Source organism: Pseudophryne corroboree, chromosome 9 (assembly GCF_028390025.1).
Source record: "Pseudophryne corroboree isolate aPseCor3 chromosome 9, aPseCor3.hap2, whole genome shotgun sequence".
Lineage (NCBI taxonomy): Eukaryota > Metazoa > Chordata > Amphibia > Anura > Myobatrachidae > Pseudophryne > Pseudophryne corroboree.
Window position 1 is genome coordinate 9945679 of NC_086452.1, and position 26367 is coordinate 9972045.

Here is a 26367-nt window from a genome sequence, read left to right on the forward strand (position 1 = left end):
CAGTAGTATCAGTGTCACCGCAGTTATCATACACACAGAAGTATCATTGTCACCGCAGTTATCATACACACAGTAGTATCATTGTCACCGCAGTTATCATACACACAGTAGTATCAGTGTCACCGCAGTTATCATACACACAGTAGTATTCGTGTCACTGCTGTTATCATACACACAGTAGTATCCGTGTCACCGCAGTTATCATACACACAGTAGTATCCGTGTCACCGCAGTTATCATACACACAGTAGTATCAGTGTCACCGCAGTTATCATAAACACAGTAGTATCCGTGTCACCGCAGTTATCATACACACAGAAGTATCATTGTCACTGCAGTTATCATACACACAGTAGTATCATTGTCACCGCAGTTATCATACCCACAGTAGTATCAGTGTCACCGCAGTTATCATACACACAGTAGTATCCGTGTCACCGCAGTTATCATACACACAGTAGTATCAGTGTCACCGCAGTTATCATAAACACAGTAGTATCATTGTCACCGCAGTTATCATACACACAGAAGTATCATTGTCACTGCAGTTATCATACACACAGTAGTATCATTGTCACCGCAGTTATCATACCCACAGTAGTATCAGTGTCACCGCAGTTATCATACACACAGTAGTATCAGTGTCACCGCAGTTATCATAAACACAGTAGTATCATTGTCACCGCAGTTATCATACACACAGTAGTATCAGTGTCACCGCAGTTATCATACACACAGAAGTATCATTGTCACTGCAGTTATCATACACACAGAAGTATCATTGTCACTGCAGTTATCATACACACAGTAGTATCATTGTCACCGCAGTTATCATACACACAGTAGTATCATTGTCACCGCAGTTATCATACACACAGTAGTATCATTGTCACCGCAGTTATCATACCCACAGTAGTATCAGTGTCACCGCAGTTATCATACACACAGTAGTATCAGTGTCACCGCAGTTATCATACACACAGTAGTATCAGTGTCACCGCAGTTATCATACACACAGAAGTATCATTGTCACTGCAGTTATCATACACACAGTAGTATCATTGTCACCGCAGTTATCATACACACAGTAGTATCATTGTCACCGCAGTTATCATACACACAGTAGTATCATTGTCACCGCAGTTATCATACCCACAGTAGTATCAGTGTCACCGCAGTTATCATACACACAGTAGTATCATTGTCACCGCAGTTATCATACACACAGTAGTATCAGTGTCACCGCATTTATCATACACACAGTAGTATCAGTGTCACCGCATTTATCATACACACAGTAGTATCAGTGTCACCGCAGTTATCATACACGCAGTAGTATCAGTGTCACCGCAGTTATCATACACACAGTAGTATCAGTGTCACCGCAGTTATCATACACACAGTAGTATCAGTGTCACCGCAGTTATCATAAACACAGTTGTATCCGTGTCACCGCAGTTATCATACACACAGTAGTATCATTGTCACCGCAGTTATCATACACACAGTAGTATCATTGTCACCGCAGTTATCACACCCACAGTAGTATCATTGTCACCGCAGTTATCACACCCACAGTAGTATCAGTGTCACTGCAGTTATCATACACACAGTAGAATTCGTGTCACTGCAGTTAGCATACACACAGTAGTATCCGTGTCACCGCAGTTATCATACACACAGTAGCATCAGTGTCACCGCAGTTATCATACACGCAGTAACATCGGTGTCACTGCAGTTAAACACGCAGTAGCATCGGTGTCACTGCAGTTATCATACACACAGTAGCATCGGTGTCACTGCAGTTATACACGCAGTAGCATCGGTGTCACTGCAGTTATCATACACACAGTAGCATCGGTGTCACTGCAATTAGTATACACACAGTAGTATCAGTGTCACTGCAATTAGTATACACACAGTAGCATCGGTGTCACTGCAGTTATCATACACACAGTAGCATCGGTGTCACTGCAGTTATCATACCCACAGTAGCATTGGTGTCACTGCAGTTATCATACACACAGTAGCATCGGTGTCACTGCAGTTATCATACACACAGTAACATCGGTGTCACTGCAGTTATCAAACACACAGTCGCATCGGTGTCACTGCAGTTATCATACACACAGTAACATCGGTGTCACTGCAGTTATCATACACACAGTAGCATCAGTGTCACTGCAGTTATCATACACACAGTAGCATCGGTGTCACTGCAGTTATCATACACGCAGTAACATCGGTGTCACTGCAGTTATCATACACGCAGTAGCATCGGTATCACTGCAGTTATCATACACGCAGTAGCATCAGTGTCACTGCAGTTATCACACACACACCATCGGTGTCACTGCAGTTATCATACACACAGTAGCATCGGTGTCACTGCAGTTATCATACACACAGTAACATCGGTGTCACTGCAGTTATCATACACGCAGTAGCATCGGTGTCACTGCAGTTATCCTACACGCAGTAGCATCAGTGTCACTGAAGTTTTCATACACGCAGTAGCATCAGTGTCACTGAAGTTTTCATACACACAGTAGCATCGGTGTCACTGCAGTTATCATACACACAGTAGCATCGGTGTCACTGCAGTTATCATACACGCAGTAGCATCGGTGTCACTGCAGTTATACACGCAGTAGCATCGGTGTCACTGCAGTTATCATACACGCAGTAGCATCGGTGTCACTGCAGTTATCATACACACAGTAGCATCGGTGTCACTGAAGTTTTCATACACACAGTAGCATCGGTGTCACTGCAGTTATCATACACGCAGTAGCATCTGTGTCACTGCAGTTATCATACACACAGTAGCATCGGTGTCACTGCAGTTATCATACACACAGTAGCATCAGTGTCACTGCAGTTATCATACACACAGTAGTATCAGTGTCACTGCAGTTATCATACACGCAGTAGCATCAGTGTCACTGCAGTTATCATACACACAGTAGCATTGGTGTCACTGCAGTTATCATACACACAGTAGCATTGGTGTCACTGCAGTTATCATACACGCAGTAGCATCGGTGTCACTGCAGTTATCATACACGCAGTAGCATCAGTGTCACTGCAGTTATCATACACACAGTAGCATCAGTGTCACTGCAGTTATCATACACACAGTAGCATCAGTGTCACTGCAGTTATCATACACACAGTAGCATCAGTGTCACTGCAGTTATCATACACACAGTAGCATCGGTGTCACTGCAGTTATCATACACACAGTAGCATCGGTGTCACTGCAGTTATCATACACACAGTAGCATCGGTGTCACTGCAGTAGCCCATCTTCTCCCTTTGGCCAGTGAAAGTTCTGGTTTTCCGTAAACCCAGGTGCTTTGGTAGGAATTTAGGTGCATTTCTGCAAATGGAGGTGGATGTCGGATCAAGGTCTTAGACATCCACATCATGTGGAAAAGGCCAAACTGCTTGGCATAGCTTCATACTTATACACACCAAGTACATTTTACAGGGGTCTGAGATAGGTGGACTCAGCTCTGCTTGGAACAATAAGTGATCACATGAGTGGAGATTTGTAGTAAAGGAAGGAGGGAAGATGTATGAGGTGGAGACTGAAGGAAAGATAACTTGATGGAAACTGGAGGGAAGTTGACCCTGGCAGAGACTGGAGGGAAGATGACCCTGGCAGAGACTGGAGGGAAGATGACCCTGGCAGAGACTGGAGGGAAGATGACCCTGACAAAGACTGGAGGGAAGATGACCCTGGCAGAGACTGGAGGGAAGATGACCCTGGCAGAAACTGGAGGGAAGATGACCCTGGCAGAGACTGGAGGGAAGATGACCCTGACAAAGACTGGAGGGAAGATGACCCTGGCAAAGACTGGAGGGAAGATGACCCTGGCAGAGAGTGGAGGGAAGATGACCCTGACAAAGACTGGAGGGAAGATGACCCTGGCAGAGACTGGAGGGAAGATGACCCTGACAGAGACTCGAGGGAAGATGACCCTGGCAGAGAGTGGAGGGAAGATGACCCTGACAAAGACTGGAGGGAAGATGACCCTGGCAGAGACTGGAGGGAAGATGACCCTGACAAAGACTGGAGGGAAGATGACCCTGGCAGAGAGTGGAGGGAAGATGACCCTGACAAAGACTGGAGGGAAGATGACCCTGGCAGAGACTGGAGGGAAGATGACCCTGGCAGAGAGTGGAGGGAAGATGACCATGACAAAGACTGGAGGGAAGATGACCCTGGCAGAGACTGGAGGGAAGATGACCCTGACAAAGACTGGAGGGAAGATGACCCTGGCAGAGAGTGGAGGGAAGATGACCCTGACAAAGACTGGAGGGAAGATGACCCTGGCAGAGACTGGAGGGAAGATGACCCTGACAAAGACTGGAGGGAAGATGACCCTGGCAGAGAGTGGAGGGAAGATGACCCTGACAAAGACTGGAGGGAAGATGACCCTGGCAGAGACTGGAGGGAAGATGACCCTGACAAAGACTGGAGGGAAGATGACCCTGGCAGAGACTGGAGGGAAGATGACCCTGACAAAGACTGGAGGGAAGATGACCTTGGCAGAGAGTGGAGGGAAAATGACCCTGACAAAGACTGGAGGGAAGATGACCCTGGCAGAGAGTGGAGGGAAGATGACCCTGACAAAGACTGGAGGGAAGATGACCCTGGCAGAGAGTGGAGGGAAGATGACCCTGGCAGAGAGTGGAGGGAAGATGACCCTGGCAGAGAGTGGAGGGAAGATGACCCTGGCAGAGAGTGGAGGGAAGATGACCCTGGCAAAGACTGGAGGGAAGATGACCCTGGCAAAGACTGGAGGGAAGATGACCCTGACAAAGACTGGAGGGAAGATGACCCTGACAAAGTCTGGAGGGAAGATGACCCTGGCAGAGACTGGAGGGAGGATGACCCTGGCCGAGACTGGAGGGAAGATGACCCTGGCAGAGACTGGAGGGAAGATGACCCTGGCAGAGACTGGAGGGAAGATGACCCTGGCCGAGACTGGAGGGAAGATGACCCTGGCCGAGACTGGAGGGAAGATGACCCTGGCAGAGACTGGAGGGAAGATGACCCTGACAAAGACTGGAGGGAAGATGACCCTGGCCGAGACTGGAGGGAAGATGACCCTGGCAGAGACTGGAGGGAAGATGACCCTGACAAAGACTGGGGGGAAGATGACCCTGGCAAAGACTGGAGGGAAGATGACCCTGGCAAAGACTGGAGGGAAGATGACCCTGACAAAGACTGGAGGGAAGATGACCCTGGCCGAGACTGGAGGGAAGATGACCCTGACAAAGACTGGAGTGAAGATGACCCTGGCAGAGAGTGGAGGGAAGATGACCCTGACAAAGACTGGAGGGAAGATGACCCTGGCAGAGACTGGAGGGAAGATGACCCTGGCAGAGACTGGAGGGAAGATGACCCTGACAGAGACTGGAGGGAAGATGACCCTGACAGAGACTGGAGGGAAGATGACCCTGGCAGAGACTGGAGTGAAGATGACCCTGGCAGAGAGTGGAGGGAAGATGACCCTGACAAAGACTGGAGGGAAGATGACCCTGGCAGAGACTGGAGGGAAGATGACCCTGGCAGAGACTGGAGGGAAGATGACCCTGACAGAGACTGGAGGGAAGATGACCCTGACAGAGACTGGAGGGAAGATGACCCTGGCAGAGACTGGAGGGAAGATGACCCTGGCAGAGAGTGGAGGGAAGATGACCCTGGCAGAGAGTGGAGGGAAGATGACCCTGACAAAGACTGGAGGGAAGATGACCCTGGCAGAGACTGGAGGGAAGATGACCCTGGCAGAGACTGGAGGGAAGATGACCCTGACAGAGACTGGAGGGAAGATGACCCTGACAAAGACTGGAGGGAAGATGACCCTGTCAGAGAGTGGAGGGAAGATGACCCTGGCAGAGAGTGGAGGGAAGATGACCCTGACAAAGACTGGAGGGAAGATGACCCTGGCAGAGACTGGAGGGAAGATGACCCTGGCAGAGACTGGAGGGAAGATGACCCTCACAAAGACTGGAGGGAAGATGACCCTGGCAAAGACTGGAGGGGAGATGACCCTGGCAAAGACTGGAGGGAAGATGACCCTGACAAAGACTGGAGGGAAGATGACCCTGACAAAGACTGGAGGGAAGATGACCCTGACAAAGACTGGAGGGAAGATGACCCTGGCAGAGAGTGGAGGGAAGATGACCCTGGCAGAGAGTGGAGGGAAGATGACCCTGACAAAGACTGGAGGGAAGATGACCCTGGCAGAGACTGGAGGGAAGATGACCCTGGCAGAGACTGGAGGGAAGATGACCCTCACAAAGACTGGAGGGAAGATGACCCTGGCAGAGACTGGAGGGAAGATGACCCTCACAAAGACTGGAGGGAAGATGACCCTGGCAAAGACTGGAGGGGAGATGACCCTGGCAAAGACTGGAGGGAAGATGACCCTGACAAAGACTGGAGGGAAGATGACCCTGACAAAGACTGGAGGGAAGATGACCCTGGCAGAGACTGGAGGGGAGATGATCCTGGCAGAGACTGGAGGGGAGATGACCCTGGCAAAGACTGGAGGGAAGATGACCCTGACAAAGACTGGAGGGAAGATGACCCTGGTAGAGAGTGGAGGGAAGATGACCCTGGCAGAGAGTGGAGGGAAGATGACCCTGACAAAGACTGGAGGGAAGATGACCCTGGCAGAGACTGGAGGGAAGATGACCCTGGCAGAGAGTGGAGGGAAGATGACCATGACAAAGACTGGAGGGAAGATGACCCTGGCAGAGACTGGAGGGAAGATGACCCTGACAAAGACTGGAGGGAAGATGACCCTGGCAGAGAGTGGAGGGAAGATGACCCTGACAAAGACTGGAGGGAAGATGACCCTGGCAGAGACTGGAGGGAAGATGACCCTGACAAAGACTGGAGGGAAGATGACCCTGGCAGAGAGTGGAGGGAAGATGACCCTGACAAAGACTGGAGGGAAGATGACCCTGGCAGAGACTGGAGGGAAGATGACCCTGACAAAGACTGGAGGGAAGATGACCCTGGCAGAGACTGGAGGGAAGATGACCCTGACAAAGACTGGAGGGAAGATGACCTTGGCAGAGAGTGGAGGGAAAATGACCCTGACAAAGACTGGAGGGAAGATGACCCTGGCAGAGAGTGGAGGGAAGATGACCCTGACAAAGACTGGAGGGAAGATGACCCTGGCAGAGAGTGGAGGGAAGATGACCCTGGCAGAGAGTGGAGGGAAGATGACCCTGGCAGAGAGTGGAGGGAAGATGACCCTGGCAGAGAGTGGAGGGAAGATGACCCTGGCAAAGACTGGAGGGAAGATGACCCTGGCAAAGACTGGAGGGAAGATGACCCTGACAAAGACTGGAGGGAAGATGACCCTGACAAAGTCTGGAGGGAAGATGACCCTGGCCGAGACTGGAGGGAAGATGACCCTGGCAGAGACTGGAGGGAGGATGACCCTGGCCGAGACTGGAGGGAAGATGACCCTGGCAGAGACTGGAGGGAAGATGACCCTGGCAGAGACTGGAGGGAAGATGACCCTGGCCGAGACTGGAGGGAAGATGACCCTGGCCGAGACTGGAGGGAAGATGACCCTGACAAAGACTGGAGGGAAGATGACCCTGGCAGAGAGTGGAGGGAAGATGACCCTGACAAAGACTGGAGGGAAGATGACCCTGGCAGAGACTGGAGGGAAGATGACCCTGACAAAGACTGGAGGGAAGATGACCCTGGCAGAGACTGGAGGGAAGATGACCCTGACAAAGACTGGAGGGAAGATGACCTTGGCAGAGAGTGGAGGGAAAATGACCCTGACAAAGACTGGAGGGAAGATGACCCTGGCAGAGAGTGGAGGGAAGATGACCCTGACAAAGACTGGAGGGAAGATGACCCTGGCAGAGAGTGGAGGGAAGATGACCCTGGCAGAGAGTGGAGGGAAGATGACCCTGGCAGAGAGTGGAGGGAAGATGACCCTGGCAGAGAGTGGAGGGAAGATGACCCTGGCAAAGACTGGAGGGAAGATGACCCTGGCAAAGACTGGAGGGAAGATGACCCTGACAAAGACTGGAGGGAAGATGACCCTGACAAAGTCTGGAGGGAAGATGACCCTGGCAGAGACTGGAGGGAGGATGACCCTGGCCGAGACTGGAGGGAAGATGACCCTGGCAGAGACTGGAGGGAAGATGACCCTGGCAGAGACTGGAGGGAAGATGACCCTGGCCGAGACTGGAGGGAAGATGACCCTGGCCGAGACTGGAGGGAAGATGACCCTGGCAGAGACTGGAGGGAAGATGACCCTGACAAAGACTGGAGGGAAGATGACCCTGGCCGAGACTGGAGGGAAGATGACCCTGGCAGAGACTGGAGGGAAGATGACCCTGACAAAGACTGGGGGGAAGATGACCCTGGCAAAGACTGGAGGGAAGATGACCCTGGCAAAGACTGGAGGGAAGATGACCCTGACAAAGACTGGAGGGAAGATGACCCTGGCCGAGACTGGAGGGAAGATGACCCTGACAAAGACTGGAGTGAAGATGACCCTGGCAGAGAGTGGAGGGAAGATGACCCTGACAAAGACTGGAGGGAAGATGACCCTGGCAGAGACTGGAGGGAAGATGACCCTGGCAGAGACTGGAGGGAAGATGACCCTGACAGAGACTGGAGGGAAGATGACCCTGACAGAGACTGGAGGGAAGATGACCCTGGCAGAGACTGGAGTGAAGATGACCCTGGCAGAGAGTGGAGGGAAGATGACCCTGACAAAGACTGGAGGGAAGATGACCCTGGCAGAGACTGGAGGGAAGATGACCCTGGCAGAGACTGGAGGGAAGATGACCCTGACAGAGACTGGAGGGAAGATGACCCTGACAGAGACTGGAGGGAAGATGACCCTGGCAGAGACTGGAGGGAAGATGACCCTGGCAGAGAGTGGAGGGAAGATGACCCTGGCAGAGAGTGGAGGGAAGATGACCCTGACAAAGACTGGAGGGAAGATGACCCTGGCAGAGACTGGAGGGAAGATGACCCTGGCAGAGACTGGAGGGAAGATGACCCTGACAGAGACTGGAGGGAAGATGACCCTGACAAAGACTGGAGGGAAGATGACCCTGTCAGAGAGTGGAGGGAAGATGACCCTGGCAGAGAGTGGAGGGAAGATGACCCTGACAAAGACTGGAGGGAAGATGACCCTGGCAGAGACTGGAGGGAAGATGACCCTGGCAGAGACTGGAGGGAAGATGACCCTCACAAAGACTGGAGGGAAGATGACCCTGGCAAAGACTGGAGGGGAGATGACCCTGGCAAAGACTGGAGGGAAGATGACCCTGACAAAGACTGGAGGGAAGATGACCCTGACAAAGACTGGAGGGAAGATGACCCTGACAAAGACTGGAGGGAAGATGACCCTGGCAGAGAGTGGAGGGAAGATGACCCTGGCAGAGAGTGGAGGGAAGATGACCCTGACAAAGACTGGAGGGAAGATGACCCTGGCAGAGACTGGAGGGAAGATGACCCTGGCAGAGACTGGAGGGAAGATGACCCTCACAAAGACTGGAGGGAAGATGACCCTGGCAGAGACTGGAGGGAAGATGACCCTCACAAAGACTGGAGGGAAGATGACCCTGGCAAAGACTGGAGGGGAGATGACCCTGGCAAAGACTGGAGGGAAGATGACCCTGACAAAGACTGGAGGGAAGATGACCCTGACAAAGACTGGAGGGAAGATGACCCTGGCAGAGACTGGAGGGGAGATGATCCTGGCAGAGACTGGAGGGGAGATGACCCTGGCAAAGACTGGAGGGAAGATGACCCTGACAAAGACTGGAGGGAAGATGACCCTGGTAGAGAGTGGAGGGAAGATGACCCTGGCAGAGAGTGGAGGGAAGATGACCCTGACAAAGACTGGAGGGAAGATGACCCTGGCAGAGACTGGAGGGAAGATGACCCTGGCAGAGAGTGGAGGGAAGATGACCATGACAAAGACTGGAGGGAAGATGACCCTGGCAGAGACTGGAGGGAAGATGACCCTGACAAAGACTGGAGGGAAGATGACCCTGGCAGAGAGTGGAGGGAAGATGACCCTGACAAAGACTGGAGGGAAGATGACCCTGGCAGAGACTGGAGGGAAGATGACCCTGACAAAGACTGGAGGGAAGATGACCCTGGCAGAGAGTGGAGGGAAGATGACCCTGACAAAGACTGGAGGGAAGATGACCCTGGCAGAGACTGGAGGGAAGATGACCCTGACAAAGACTGGAGGGAAGATGACCCTGGCAGAGACTGGAGGGAAGATGACCCTGACAAAGACTGGAGGGAAGATGACCTTGGCAGAGAGTGGAGGGAAAATGACCCTGACAAAGACTGGAGGGAAGATGACCCTGGCAGAGAGTGGAGGGAAGATGACCCTGACAAAGACTGGAGGGAAGATGACCCTGGCAGAGAGTGGAGGGAAGATGACCCTGGCAGAGAGTGGAGGGAAGATGACCCTGGCAGAGAGTGGAGGGAAGATGACCCTGGCAGAGAGTGGAGGGAAGATGACCCTGGCAAAGACTGGAGGGAAGATGACCCTGGCAAAGACTGGAGGGAAGATGACCCTGACAAAGACTGGAGGGAAGATGACCCTGACAAAGTCTGGAGGGAAGATGACCCTGGCCGAGACTGGAGGGAAGATGACCCTGGCAGAGACTGGAGGGAGGATGACCCTGGCCGAGACTGGAGGGAAGATGACCCTGGCAGAGACTGGAGGGAAGATGACCCTGGCAGAGACTGGAGGGAAGATGACCCTGGCCGAGACTGGAGGGAAGATGACCCTGGCCGAGACTGGAGGGAAGATGACCCTGGCAGAGACTGGAGGGAAGATGACCCTGACAAAGACTGGAGGGAAGATGACCCTGGCCGAGACTGGAGGGAAGATGACCCTGGCAGAGACTGGAGGGAAGATGACCCTGACAAAGACTGGAGGGAAGATGACCCTGGCAAAGACTGGAGGGAAGATGACCCTGGCAAAGACTGGAGGGAAGATGACCCTGACAAAGACTGGAGGGAAGATGACCCTGTCCGAGACTGGAGGGAAGATGACCCTGACAAAGACTGGAGTGAAGATGACCCTGGCAGAGAGTGGAGGGAAGATGACCCTGACAAAGACTGGAGGGAAGATGACCCTGGCAGAGACTGGAGGGAAGATGACCCTGGCAGAGACTGGAGGGAAGATGACCCTGACAGAGACTGGAGGGAAGATGACCCTGACAGAGACTGGAGGGAAGATGACCCTGGCAGAGACTGGAGTGAAGATGACCCTGGCAGAGAGTGGAGGGAAGATGACCCTGACAAAGACTGGAGGGAAGATGACCCTGGCAGAGACTGGAGGGAAGATGACCCTGGCAGAGACTGGAGGGAAGATGACCCTGACAGAGACTGGAGGGAAGATGACCCTGACAGAGACTGGAGGGAAGATGACCCTGGCAGAGACTGGAGGGAAGATGACCCTGGCAGAGAGTGGAGGGAAGATGACCCTGGCAGAGAGTGGAGGGAAGATGACCCTGACAAAGACTGGAGGGAAGATGACCCTGGCAGAGACTGGAGGGAAGATGACCCTGGCAGAGACTGGAGGGAAGATGACCCTGGCAGAGACTGGAGGGAAGATGACCCTGACAGAGACTGGAGGGAAGATGACCCTGGCAGAGACTGGAGGGAAGATGACCCTGGCAGAGAGTGGAGGGAAGATGACCCTGGCAGAGAGTGGAGGGAAGATGACCCTGACAAAGACTGGAGGGAAGATGACCCTGGCAGAGACTGGAGGGAAGATGACCCTGGCAGAGACTGGAGGGAAGATGACCCTGACAGAGACTGGAGGGAAGATGACCCTGACAAAGACTGGAGGGAAGATGACCCTGTCAGAGAGTGGAGGGAAGATGACCCTGGCAGAGAGTGGAGGGAAGATGACCCTGACAAAGACTGGAGGGAAGATGACCCTGGCAGAGACTGGAGGGAAGATGACCCTGGCAGAGACTGGAGGGAAGATGACCCTCACAAAGACTGGAGGGAAGATGACCCTGGCAAAGACTGGAGGGGAGATGACCCTGGCAAAGACTGGAGGGAAGATGACCCTGACAAAGACTGGAGGGAAGATGACCCTGACAAAGACTGGAGGGAAGATGACCCTGGCAGAGACTGGAGGGAAGATGATCCTGGCAGAGACTGGAGGGGAGATGACCCTGGCAAAGACTGGAGGGAAGATGACCCTGACAAAGACTGGAGGGAAGATGACCCTGACAAAGACTGGAGGGAAGATGACCCTGGCAGAGACTGGAGGGAAGATGACCCTGGCAGAGACTGGAGGGAAGATGACCCTACCAAAGACTGGAGGGAAGATGACCCTGACAGAGACTTAAGGGAAGATGACCCTGACAAAGACTGGAGGGAAGATGACCCTGACAAAGACTGGAGGGAAGATGACCCTGGCAGAGACTGGAGGGAAGATGACCCTGACAAAGACTGGAGGGAAGATGACCCTGGCAGAGACTGGAGGGAAGATGACCCTGACAAAGACTGGAGGGAAGATGACCCTGGCCGAGACTGGAGGGAAGATGATCCTGGCAGAGACTGGAGGGAAGATGACCCTGGCAGAGACTGGAGGGAAGATGACCCTGGCAGAGACTGGAGGGAAGATGACCCTGACAGAGACTGGAGGGAAGATGACTCTGGCAGAGACTGGAGGGAAGATGACCCTGGCAGAGACTGGAGGGAAGGTGACCATGGTGGAGACTGGAGGGTAGATGACCATGGTGGAGACTGGAGGGTAGATGACCACGGTGGAGACTGGAGGGAAGATGACCGTGGTGGAGACTGGAGGGAAGATGACCATTGTGGAGACTGCAGGGAAGAAGACCGTGGCAGAGACTGGAGGGAAGGTGACCGTGGTGGATCTTGCAGAATATGCAGTGAGGTAACAGACTGAAGAGTGTAGGAGCAGCACCAGAGGCCGATGCTGAGCTCCGTGTTGCCCACAAACATGAGATATGGGCAGCTCAGCATACCGAGCACTCTGCACCTCATTACTCCGCCAACAGCGCCCGGAATACGACTGGAGGCGTGGTTTCCCTGTGATAGCAGAAAATGCTTAGTAATCAGCATGCACTGTATACGCAATACAGTACATGGCTGGACAGCGTTATCCACAGGTAACAGGGTCGCAGGGAGAATGTGAAGAACAGATCAGTAGCCTCCCCCACAGGAAGCGTGTTTTATTACTGTGATCCGATCGCCCAGCTCACTGTAATCCTGCGACTAGATCCCAGCAGCATCATTATGAGACTATTAACAAAGTTGGGAAGGCGTTAAACGCACTTAGCTGATTAGATATACCGCCAGTTGTTGCCATCGCCATCAGCACACGCACGCTATCCACCACCACACTGACGCCTGTGTGTCTCTTTTATGCTCGCACCTTTTGCGTGAGCTTCGGTCGCATCTTTACGTTTCCTCCCAGCCCCGTCTCAGTCTCCTTTATGTAAGGAGTCATATGAGGCAAATGCGACTCGGTCAGAAGGTCTGCTGCAATTTGGCACGCACGCACAGTGCGCAGACACATTTTGCGAATGAACTGAAAGCCATATGTGTGCAAGTCTGCATGAGCCAGAGAGGGCGTCTGTGTGTAATGCAGGAACACCTCTGCCTGGGAATCTGGGATCGCTGCCACTGGGAAGTATTCAGAAGTTACCTTATGTGTTTTACACTTTGTTTGTTGGACATTTGCTCAGGTAATCATTAACGCAATTAATCCACCAAACTGGAGCTCTGACTATCTGATCATTCTCTTTTTGCTGATGCTGCAGACAAAGGATCGGGCTCAGGCCAGACTGCAGGCAGCCAGAAGCTCATTTCTCCATGAATAAGTATTTGTAGGTATGAATTCCTGCAACGCTCAATGGCCCTCATTCCGAGTTGTTCGCTCGCTAGCTGCTTTTAGCAATGCAAACTCTAAGCCGCCGCCCTCTGGAAGTGTATCTTATCTTAGCAGAAGTGCGAACGAAAAGTTAGCAGAATAGTGGTGAAATATTTTCAAGCAGTTTCTGAGTAGCTGCAGACCTACTCCTTCCTTGCGATCACCTCAGACTGTTTGGTTCCTGTTTTGACATCACAAACACGCCCTGCCCTGCGTTCGGCCAGCCACTCCCCCGTTTCCCCAGGCACGCCTGCGTTTTTGCCTGACACGCCTGTGTTTTTAGCACACTCCCGGAAAACGGCCAGTAACCTCCCAGAAACGCCCACTTCCTGTCAATCACTCTACGATCAGCAGAGCGACTGAAAAGCGTTGTACTTGTGTAAAACTGCATAGTTTTTTGTGAAAGTACTTTGCGCATGCGCAGAAATGCCGATATTTAGCCTGATCGCTACGCTGCAAACAACGGCAGATAGCGATCAACTCGGAATGAGGGCCAATATCTCCTACACATGTACGCAGGCTTCACCCCTTCCGTACACAGTCCTCTGCGCCTGGCACTGAGTGTATGGGTATGCTCACTGACACATTTCCCAGGTCACCCAGCAGAAGCACAGGTGTACTCATTACTCACTGACACATTTCCCAGATCACCCAGCTGGTGCACAGGTGTACTCATTACTCACTGACACATTTCCCAGGTCACCCAGCAGGTGCACAGGTGTACTCATTACTCACTGACACAGTTCCCAGGTCAACCAGCAGGTGCACAGGTGTACTCATTACTCACTGACACAGTTCCCAGGTCAACCAGCAGGTGCACAGGTGTATTCATTACTCACAGGCACATTTCTAAGGTCACCCAGCAGGTGCACAGGTGTGCTCATTACTCACTGACACATTTCCCAGGGCACCTAGCAGGTGCACAAGCGTATTCATTACTCACTGACACATTTCCACGGGCACCCAGCAACTGCACAGGTGTACTCATTACTCACTAACACAGTTCCCAGGTCACCTAGCAGGTGCACAGGTGTACTCATTACTCACTAACACAGTTCCCAGGTCACCTAGCAGGTGCACAGGTGTACTCATTACTCACTAACACATTTCCCAGGTCACCCGGCAGGTGCACAGGTGTACTCATTACTCACTGACACATTTCCCAGGGCACCCAGCAGGTGCACAGGTGTACTCATTACTCACTGACACATTTCCCAGGTCACCCAGCAGGTGCACAGGTGTACTCATTACTCACTAACACAGTTCCCAGGGCACCCAGCAGGTGCACAGGTGTACTCATTACTCACTGGCACATTTCCCAGGTCACACAACAGGTGCACAGGTGTACTCATTACTCACTGACACATTTCCCAGGGCACCCAGCAGGAGCACAGGTGTACTCATTACACACTGATACATTTCGCAGTGCACCTAGCAGGTTCACAGGTGTACTCATTACTCACTGACACAGTTCCCAGGTCACACAGCAGGTGAACAGGTGTACTCATTACTCACTGACACATTTCCCAGGTCACACAGCAGGTGCACAGGTGTACTCATTACTCATCGACACATTTCCCAGGTCACCCGGCAGGTGCACAGGTGTACTCATTACTCACTGACACAGTTCCCAGGTCACCCAGCAGGTGCACAGGTGTACTCATTACTCACTGACACATTTCCCAGGTCACCCAGCAGGTGCACAGGTGTACTCATTACTCACTGACACATTTCCCAGGTCACCCAGCAGGTGCACAGGTGTACTCATTACTCACTGACACATTTCCCAGGTCACCCAGCAGGTGCACAGGTGTACTCATTACTCACTGACACATTTCCCAGGTCACCCAGCAGGTGCACAGGTGTACTCATTACTCACTGACACACTTCCCAGGTCACCCAGCAGGTGCACAGGTGTACTCATTACTCACTGACACACTTCCCAGGTCACCCAGCAGGTGCACAGGTGTACTCATTACTCACTGACACAATTTAAAAGATCGTCGGGTGGACCCAATTATACCACTTGTGATTCTGTGAAGAGACCTGGGAAACGTGGAATGTTGGGCGTCCTTGAGGACCATGTTTGGGAACCACTGGTTTACACAGAGGACAGTGGGACTCATATGTACCTTAATAAGAGGCCTCCAGATAAGGTCAAGGTGCTGGAAAGTGTCCGGAACACCGAAAGGGATCTCACGCTTGTTCTCTTCCGCTAGCTTCCTGTTGGTCGCTGTCTGCATGTTCATCTTATGTGATCGGATGTCCCAGAACATTACAGAGCTGCAGAGTAGAAACCATGTTATATGTAGGCGTGGTACTTCCCGTTACTGTCCCAGGGGAGGATTACCTGTAACAACACTGTCCTCAGCCTGACCATACACCGGTAACAACACTGTCCTCAGCCTGACCATACACATTGCCGGTAACAACACTGTCCTCAGCCTGACCATACACACTGCCGGTAACAACACTGTCCTCAGCCTGACCATACACACTGCCGGTAACAACACTGTCCTCAGCCTGACCATACACCGGTAACAACACTGTCCTCAGCCTGACCATACACATTGCCGGTAACAACACTGTCCTCAGCCTGACCATACACACTGCCGGTAACAACACTGTCCTCAGCCTGACCATACACACTGCCGGTAACAACACTGTCCTCAGCCTGACCATACACCGGTAACAACACTGTCCTCAGCCTGACCATACACATTGCCGGTAACAACACTGTCCTCAGCCTGACCATACACACTGCCGGTAACAACACTGTCCTCAGCCTGACCATACACACTGCCGGTAACAACACTGTCCTCAGCCTGACCATACACCGGTAACAACACTGTCCTCAGCCTGACCATACACACTGCCGGTAACAACACTGTCCTCAGCCTGACCATACACACTGCCGGTAACAACACTGTCCTCAGCCAGACCATACACACTGCGGGTAACAACACTGTCCTCAGCCAGACCATACACACTGCCGGTAAGAACACTGTCCTCAGCCTGACCATACACACTGCCGGTAAGAACACTGTCCTCAGCCTGACCATACACACTGCCGGTAAGAACACTGTCCTCAGCCAGACCATACACACTGCCGGTAAGAACACTGTCCTCAGCCTGACCATACACACTGCCGGTAAGAACACTGTCCTCAGCCTGACCATACACACTGCCGGTAACAACACTGTCCTCAGCCTGACCATACACACTGCCGGTAAGAACACTGTCCTCAGCCTGACCATACACCGGTAACAACACTGTCCTCAGCCTGACCATACACCGGTAACAACACTGTCCTCAGCCTGACCATACACATTGCCGGTAACAACACTGTCCTCAGCCTGACCATACACACTGCCGGTAACAACACTGTCCTCAGTCTGACCATACACACTGCCGGTAACAACACTGTCCTCAGCCTGACCATACACTGGTAACAACACTGTCCTCAGCCTGACCATACACATTGCCGGTAACAACACTGTCCTCAGCCTGACCATACACACTGCCGGTAACAACACTGTCCTCAGCCTGACCATACACACTGCCGGTAACAACACTGTCCTCAGCCTGACCATACACCGGTAACAACACTGTCCTCAGCCTGACCATACACATTGCCGGTAACAACACTGTCCTCAGCCTGACCATACACCGGTAACAACACTGTCCTCAGCCTGACCATACACATTGCCGGTAACAACACTGTCCTCAGCCTGACCATACACACTGCCGGTAACAACACTGTCCTCAGCCTGACCATACACCGGTAACAACACTGTCCTCAGCCTGACCATACACACTGCCGGTAACAACACAGTCCTCAGCCTGACCATACACATTGCCGGTAAGAACACTGTCCTCAGCCTGACCATACACACTGCCGGTAACAACACTGTCCTCAGCCTGACCATACACACTGCCGGTAATAACACTGTCCTCAGCCTGACCATACACACTGCCGGTAACAACACTGTCCTCAGCCTGACCATACACACTGCCGGTAACAACACTGTCCTCAGCCTGACCATACACACTGCCGGTAACAACACTGTCCTCAGCCTGACCATACACCGGTAACAACACTGTCCTCAGCCTGACCATACACACTGCCGGTAACAACACTGTCCTCAGCCTGACCATACACACTGCCGGTAACAACACTGTCCTCAGCCTGACCATACACACTGCCGGTAACAACACAGTCCTCAGCCTGACCATACACACTGCCGGTAACAACACTGTCCTCAGCCTGACCATACACACTGCCGGTAACAACACTGTCCTCAGCCTGACCATACACCGGTAACAACACTGTCCTCAGCCTGACCATACACACTGCCGGTAACAACACTGTCCTCAGCCTGACCATACACACTGCCGGTAACAACACTGTCCTCAGCCTGACCATACACACTGCCGGTAACAACACAGTCCTCAGCCTGACCATACACACTGCCGGTAACAACACTGTCCTCAGCCTGACCATACACACTGCCGGTAACAACACTGTCCTCAGCCTGACCATACACCGGTAACAACACTGTCCTCAGCCTGACCATACACATTGCCGGTAACAACACTGTCCTCAGCCTGACCATACACACTGCCGGTAACAACACTGTCCTCAGCCTGACCATACACCGGTAACAACACTGTCCTCAGCCTGACCATACACATTGCCGGTAACAACACTGTCCTCAGCCTGACCATACACACTGCCGGTAACAACACTGTCCTCAGCCTGACCATACACCGGTAACAACACTGTCCTCAGCCTGACCATACACACTGCCGGTAACAACACTGTCCTCAGCCTGACCATACACATTGCCGGTAAGAACACTGTCCTCAGCCTGACCATACACACTGCCGGTAACAACACTGTCCTCAGCCTGACCATACACACTGCCGGTAATAACACTGTCCTCAGCCTGACCATACACACTGCCGGTAACAACACTGTCCTCAGCCTGACCATACACATTGCCGGTAACAACACTGTCCTCAGCCTGACCATACACACTGCCGGTAACAACACTGTCCTCAGCCTGACCATACACCGGTAACAACACTGTCCTCAGCCTGACCATACACACTGCCGGTAACAACACTGTCCTCAGCCTGACCATACACACTGCCGGTAACAACACTGTCCTCAGCCTGACCATACACACTGCCGGTAACAACACAGTCCTCAGCCTGACCATACACACTGCCGGTAACAACACTGTCCTCAGCCTGACCAAACACACTGCCGGTAACAACACTGTCCTCAGCCTGACCAAACACATTGCCGGTAACAACACTGTCCTCAGCCTGACCATACACACTGCCGGTAACAACACTGTCCTCAGCCTGACCATACACACTGCCGGTAACAACACTGTCCTCAGCCTGACCATACACATTGCCGGTAACAACACTGTCCTCAGCCTGACCATACACACTGCCGGTAACAACACTGGACTCAGCCTGACCATACACACTGCCGGTAACAACACTGTCCTCAGCCTGACCATACACACTGCCGGTAACAACACTGTCCTCAGCCTGACCATACACACAGTAGCGGATCTTGCCACGGGCAAGCAGGACTATTGCCCGGGGCGCCGCCTTCCGGAGGGCGCCGGCGCCATCCGGAGGACGCCGCACCAAGGCAAGATCCGCTGCTGCTGTGCCCCCCGCTGCCTCTGCCCGCTGTGAAGGGAAACGAGACGCTACGAATCTAGTTTCCCTTCGTGGAGAGGACCTTTACTGTAATGATGTGCGGTGCACGTTGACGTCATCGCGCACCGCACAGCAAAGGTCCTCTCCACGAAGGGAACTAGACGCTTAGCGTCTAGTTTTCCTTCGTGGAGAGGACCTTTGCTGTGCGGTGCGCGATGACGTCATCGCGCGCCGCACATCCTACTACAGTACAGGGGGCGTAACTGACCACGCCCCCTGTATGAAGCCACGCCCGCTAATGCCGCCCGCGGCGCGAGAAGCCCCGGAACTGGCCCTGCATACACACTGCCGGTAACAACACTGTCCTCAGCCTGACCATACACATTGCCGGTAACAACACTGTCCTCAGCCTGACCATACATATTGCTGGTAACAACACTGTCCTCAGCCTGACCATACACATTGCCGGTAACAGCACTGTCCTCAGCCTGACCATACACATTGCCGGTAACAACATAGAAACATAGAATGTGGCGGCAGAACCACTCGGCCCATCTAGTCTGTCCCTTTATAATCCTTTAGGTAATCTCAACCCTATTTGATCCTTAGTTCTTTGTAAGGATAGCCTTATGTCTATCCCACGCATGTGCGGTCTTAGGGGGTCATTCCGAGTTGATCGCTCGCTAGCTATTTTTTGCAGCGCTGCGATCAGATAGTCGCCGCCTATAGGGGAGTGTATTTTCACTGTGCAAGTGTGCGATCGCATGTGCAGCCGCCCTGTACAAAAAAGGTTTGTGCAGTTTCTGAGTAGCTCAGAACTTACTCAGCCGCTGCGATCGCTTCAGCCTGTCCCGGAATTGACGTCAGACACCCGCCCTGCAAACGCTTGAACACGCCTGCGCTTTTCCAACCACTCCCAGAAAACGGTCAGCTGCCACCCACAAACGCCCTCTTCCTGTCAATCTCCTTGCGTTCGGCTGTGCGAATGGATTCTTCATTAAATCCATCGCCCAGCACCGATCCGCTTTGTACCCGTACAACACGCCTGCGCAATGCAGTGCATACGCATGCGCAGTTTGCCTGAGTTTTGACCTGATCGCAGCGCTGCAAAAAATAGCGTGCGATCAGGTCGGAATGACCCCCTTAGCCTCTACCACCTCTGATTGGAGGCTTTTCCACTTGTTCACTCCCTTTTCTGTGAAGTAGTTTTTCCTCAGATTTCCCCTGAACCTCCCCCCTCCAGTCTCATACTTCTCTCCCTGTGAGGAATGTCTCCCTCCTGTACCGTGGTGATACCCCTGATATATGTGACAGTCTCTCTCATGTCCTCGTGGTCTATTACTTCTCTCCCTGTGAGGAATGTCTCCCCCCTGTACCGTGGTGATACCCCTGATATATGTGACAGTCTCTCTCATGTCCTTGTGTCCTATTACTTCTCTCCCTGTGAGGAATGTCTCCCCCTGTACCATGGTGATACCCCTGATATATGTGACAGTCTCCATCATGTCCTCGTGGTCTAATACTTCTCTCCCTGTGAGGAATGTCTCCCCCTGTACCGTGGTGATACCCCTGATATATGTGACAGTCTCTATCATGTCCTCGTGTCCTATTACTTCTCTCCCTGTGAGGAATGTCTCCCCCTGTACCGTGGTGATACCCCTGATATATGTGACAGTCTCTCTCATGTCCTCGTGTCCTACTACTTCTCTCCCTGTGAGGAATGTCTCCTCCTGTACCGTGGTGATACCCCTGATATATGTGACAGTCTCTCTCATGTCCTCTTACTTCTCTCCTTGTGAGGAATGTCTCCCCCCTGTACCGTGGTGATACCCCTGATATATGTGACAGTCTCTATCATGTCCTCGTGTCCTAATACTTCTCTCCCTGTGAGGAATGTCTCCTCCTGTACCGTGGTGATACCCCTGATATATGTGACATTCTCTATCATGTCCTCGTGTCCTATTACTTCTCTCCCTGTGAGGAATGTCTCCTCCTGTACCGTGGTGATACCCCTGATATATGTGACAGTCTCTCTCATGTCCTCGTGGTCTAATACTTCTCTCCCTGTGAGGAAGGTCTCCCCCTGTACCGTGGTAAATCCCTTGATATATGTGAAAGTCTATATCATGTCCTCGTGGTCTATTACTTCTCTCCCTGTGAGGAATGTCTCCTCCTGTACCGTGGTGATACCCCTGATATATGTGACTGTCTCTCTCATGTCCTCGTGTTCTATTACTTCTCTCCCTGTGAGGAATGTCTCCCCCTGTACCGTGGTGATACCCCTGATATATGTGACAGTCTCTCTCATGTCCTCGTGTCCTATTACTTCTCTCCCTGTGAGGAATGTCTCCTCCTGTACCGTGGTGATACCCCTGATATATGTGACAGTCTCTATCATGTCCTCGTGTCCTATTACTTCTCTCCCTGTGAGGAATGTCTCCTCCTGTACCGTGGTAAATCCCTTGATATATGTGACAGTCTCTCTCATGTCCTCGTGGTCTATTACTTCTCTCCCTGTGAGGAATGTCTCCCCCTGTACCGTGGTGATACCCCTGATATATGTGACAGTCTCTCTCATGTCCTCGTGGTCTATTACTTCTCTCCCTGTGAGGAATGTCTCCTCCTGTACCGTGGTGATACCCCTGATATATGTGACAGTCTCTCTCGTGTCCTATTACTTCTCTCCCTGTGAGGAATGTCTCCTCCTGTACCGTGGTGATACCCCTGATATATGTGACAGTCTCTCTCGTGTCCTATTACTTCTCTCCCTGTGAGGAATGTCTCCCCCTGTACCGTGGTGATACCCCTGATATATGTGACAGTCTCTCTCATGTCCTCGTGTCCTAATACTTCTCTCCCTGTGAGGAATGTCTCCTCCTGTACCGTGGTGATACCCCTGATATATGTGACAGTCTCTCTCATGTCCTCGTGTTCTAATACTTCTCTCCCTGTGAGGAATGTCTCCTCCTGTACCGTGGTGATACCCCTGATATATGTGACAGTCTCTCTCATATCCTCGTGGTCTATTACTTCTCTCCCTGTGAGGAATGTCTCCTCCCTGTACTGTGGTGATACCCCTGATATATGTGACAGTCTCTATCATGTCCTCGTGTCCTAATACTTCTCTCCCTGTGAGGAATGTCTCCTCCTGTACCGTGGTGATACCCCTGATATATGTGACAGTCTCTCTCATGTCCTCGTGTTCTAATACTTCTCTCCCTGTGAGGAATGTCTCCTCCTGTACCGTGGTGATACCCCTGATATATGTGACAGTCTCTATCATGTCCTCGTGTCCTATTACTTCTCTCCCTGTGAGGAATGTCTCCTCCCTGTACTGTGGTGATACCCCTGATATATGTGACAGTCTCTCTCATGTCCTCGTGTTCTATTACTTCTCTCCCTGTGAGGAATGTCTCCCCCTGTACCATGGTGATACCCCTGATATATGTGACAGTCTCTCTCATGTCCTCGTGTCCTATTACTTCTCTCCCTGTGAGGAATCTCTCCCCCCTGTACCGTGGTAATACCCCTGATATATGTGACAGTCTCTCTCATGTCCTCGTGTCCTAATACTTCTCTCCCTGTGAGGAATGTCTCCTCCTGTACCGTGGTGATACCCCTGATATATGTGACAGTCTCTCTCATGTCCTCGTGTTCTAATACTTCTCTCCCTGTGAGGAATGTCTCCTCCTGTACCGTGGTGATACCCCTGATATATGTGACAGTCTCTCTCATGTCCTCGTGTCCTAATACTTCTCTCCCTGTGAGGAATGTCTCCTCCTGTACCGTGGTGATACCCCTGATATATGTGACAGTCTCTCTCATGTCCTCGTGTCCTATTACTTCTCTCCCTGTGAGGAATCTCTCCCCCCTGTACCGTGGTAATACCCCTGATATATGTGACAGTCTCTCTCATGTCCTCGTGGTCTATTACTTCTCTCCTTGTGAGGAATGTCTCCCCCCTGTACCGTGGTGATACCCCTGATATATGTGACAGTCTCTCTCATGTCCTCGTGTTCTAATACTTCTCTCCCTGTGAGGAATGTCTCCTCCTGTACCGTGGTGATACCCCTGATATATGTGACAGTCTCTCTCATGTCCTCGTGTTCTATTACTTCTCTCCCTGTGAGGAATGTCTCCCCCCTATACCGTGGTGATACCCCTGATATATGTGACAGTCTCTATCATGTCCTCGTGTCCTAATACTTCTCTCCCTGTGAGGAAGGTCTCCCCCTGTACCGTGGTGATACCCCTGATATATGTGACAGTCTCTATCATGTCCTCGTGTCCCTAATACTTCTCTCCCTGTGAGGAAGGTCTCCCCCTGTACCGTGGTGATACCCCTGATATATGTGACAGTCTCTCTCATGTGCTCGTGTCCTATTACTTCTCTCCCTGTGAGGAATGTCTCCTCCTGTACCGTGGTGATACCCCTGATATATGTGACAGTCTCTATCATGTCCTCGTGTACTATTACTTCTCTCCCTGTGAGGAATGTCTCCCCCTGTACCGTGGTGATACCCCTGATATATATGTGACAGTCTCTCTCATGTCCTCGTGTCCTAATACTTCTCTCCCTGTGAGGAATGTCTCCCCCTGTACCGTGGTAAATCCCTTGATATATGTGAAAGTCTATATCATGGGGATACGGAACAATTCACTGCTGGGCCATTAGAGAGGTAAGCCGTGTGTGTGGGGTGGTTAGGGTTAGGCTGTGGGGGAGGTTATGGTTATGCTGCTGAAAGGGGGGCTAGGGTTGAGGGGGGTCTGGATGGTTCCGGTTAGGGGGTAAGGGGGGGGGGGTAAGTATACTTACCCTTACCCGTCGGGATTCTCATTAGCAAGATGCTGTGGTCGATAATCTGACCGCCGGCATATCAATCCCAACCCCTAACATGACCTCCCTTTCCCTTCTCTGCTCCAAAGTATAGTACATAGGGGGTAATTCTGACCTGATCGCACGCTGCAGTTTATCGCAGCAGTGCGATCGGGTCAGTACTGCGCCGGCGCATGCCAGACGGCCAAAGGTCGTCGCTGCCTAGCAATCGCCTCTGCTTGATTGATGGGAGCGGGCAGTCCGGCCAACGCAGGCGTGGATGGAACGTTGGGGGGCGGGCCACGGCAACTGCATGATGTCACGCGCAGCCGCTGCGACCCGGGCAGCGAAGAAGTGTCTCCTGGCTTGCCGCAGGAGCTGCGCTGGCCGGGAGGTACTCCTGATATGCAAAAGCATAGCCACTGTGCGATGCTTTTGCACTTCTCTGGCGGAGGGGGGGCGGTACTGACATGCGGGGCGGGCTAGCCCTGTGCTGGGCGTCCCCCCTCATCTCTGAGTGCCTGATCGTAGCTGTGCTAAGTTTGGCACAGCTACGATCAACTCGGAATGACCCCCATAAGAAGATCTTATAGTGTTTCTGGGTAAGTTGTGTGATGTCGGCCATACACCATGTAAGTTGCCCTTCTTTGTACAGTCTCTAATGTATATATATCCTCCTGGCGATACGGCCTCCAGAACTGGACAGTATTCTAGATGAGGCCGCACCAATGACCTATACAGTATAACTTCATAGATCCAGACAAGTTTGGGGAGGGGGCTGCAATCACCATGACTTACAGTAACTATTTGGGGGTAGGCAGTAAGGTGAGTGTAACATAACGGGCTATTGCCGTTCCTTCCATCAGGCCGGATCTCTGTATACATGGGTGAGTTATCCCTAGTACCGATCCATACAGTACACTGTGACCCTGCTGGGACTGATACATGTATGTGTATACACCGTGCCGGCCAGCTGCCTATCCCTTCCTACTGACCATCACTAGCCCGGCATCCCCATGTCAGCTGCACACCAGCCAGGACCAGCCCAGTGTCCTGATCAGTAACAATAGTGGGGGGTCCAGCATACACACCCCCACCAACCCAGTGTCCTGATCAGTAACAATAGTGGGGGGTCCAGCATACACTTACCCCCACCAACCCAGCCCAGTGTCCTGATCAGTAACAATAGTGGGGGGTCCAGCATACACACCCCCACCAACCCAGTGTCCTGATCAGTAACAATAGTGGGGGGTCCAGCATACACTTACCCCCACCAACCCAGCCCAGTGTCCTGATCAGTAACAATAGTGGGGGCCCAGCACACACTTACCCCCACCAACCCAGTGTCCTGATCAGTAACAATAGTGGGGGTCCAGCATACACTTACCCCCACCAACCCAGCCCAGTGTCCTGATCAGCAACAATAGTGGGGGGTCCAGCATACACTTACCCCCACCAACCCAGCCCAGTGTCCTGATCAGTAACAATAGTGGGGGGTCCAGCATACACTTACCCCCACCAACCCAGCCCAGTGTCCTGATCAGTAACAATAGTGGGGGCTCCAGCATACACTTACCCCCACCAACCCAGCCCAGTGTCCTGATCAGTAACAATAGTGGGGGCCCAGCACACACTTACCCCCACCAACCCAGTGTCCTGATCAGTAACAATAGTGGGGGGTCCAGCATACACTTACCCCCACCAACCCAGCCCAGTGTCCTGATCAGTAACAATAGTGGGGGGGTCCAGCATACACTTACCCCCACCAACCCAGCCCAGTGTCCTGATCAGTAACAATAGTGGGGGATCCAGCACACACTTACCCCCACCAACCCAGCCCAGTGTCCTGATCAGTAACAATAGTGGGGGGTCCAGCATACACTTACCCCCACCAACCCAGCCCAGTGTCCTGAT

General features: G+C 52.3%; 1 protein-coding gene across 3 annotated transcripts in view; it reads right to left on the reverse strand.

Moving 5' to 3' along the window:
* Positions 1-26367, reverse strand: part of DNAI3 (dynein axonemal intermediate chain 3) — a 400488-nt gene that overhangs the window by 108628 nt on the left and 265493 nt on the right. For all 3 annotated transcript variants that reach the window (XM_063938944.1, XM_063938942.1, XM_063938943.1), the window contains one exon: positions 16085-16235. In XM_063938944.1, coding sequence (XP_063795014.1) covers positions 16085-16235 — 151 coding nt within the window. The remainder of the gene's footprint in view (positions 1-16084; positions 16236-26367) is intronic.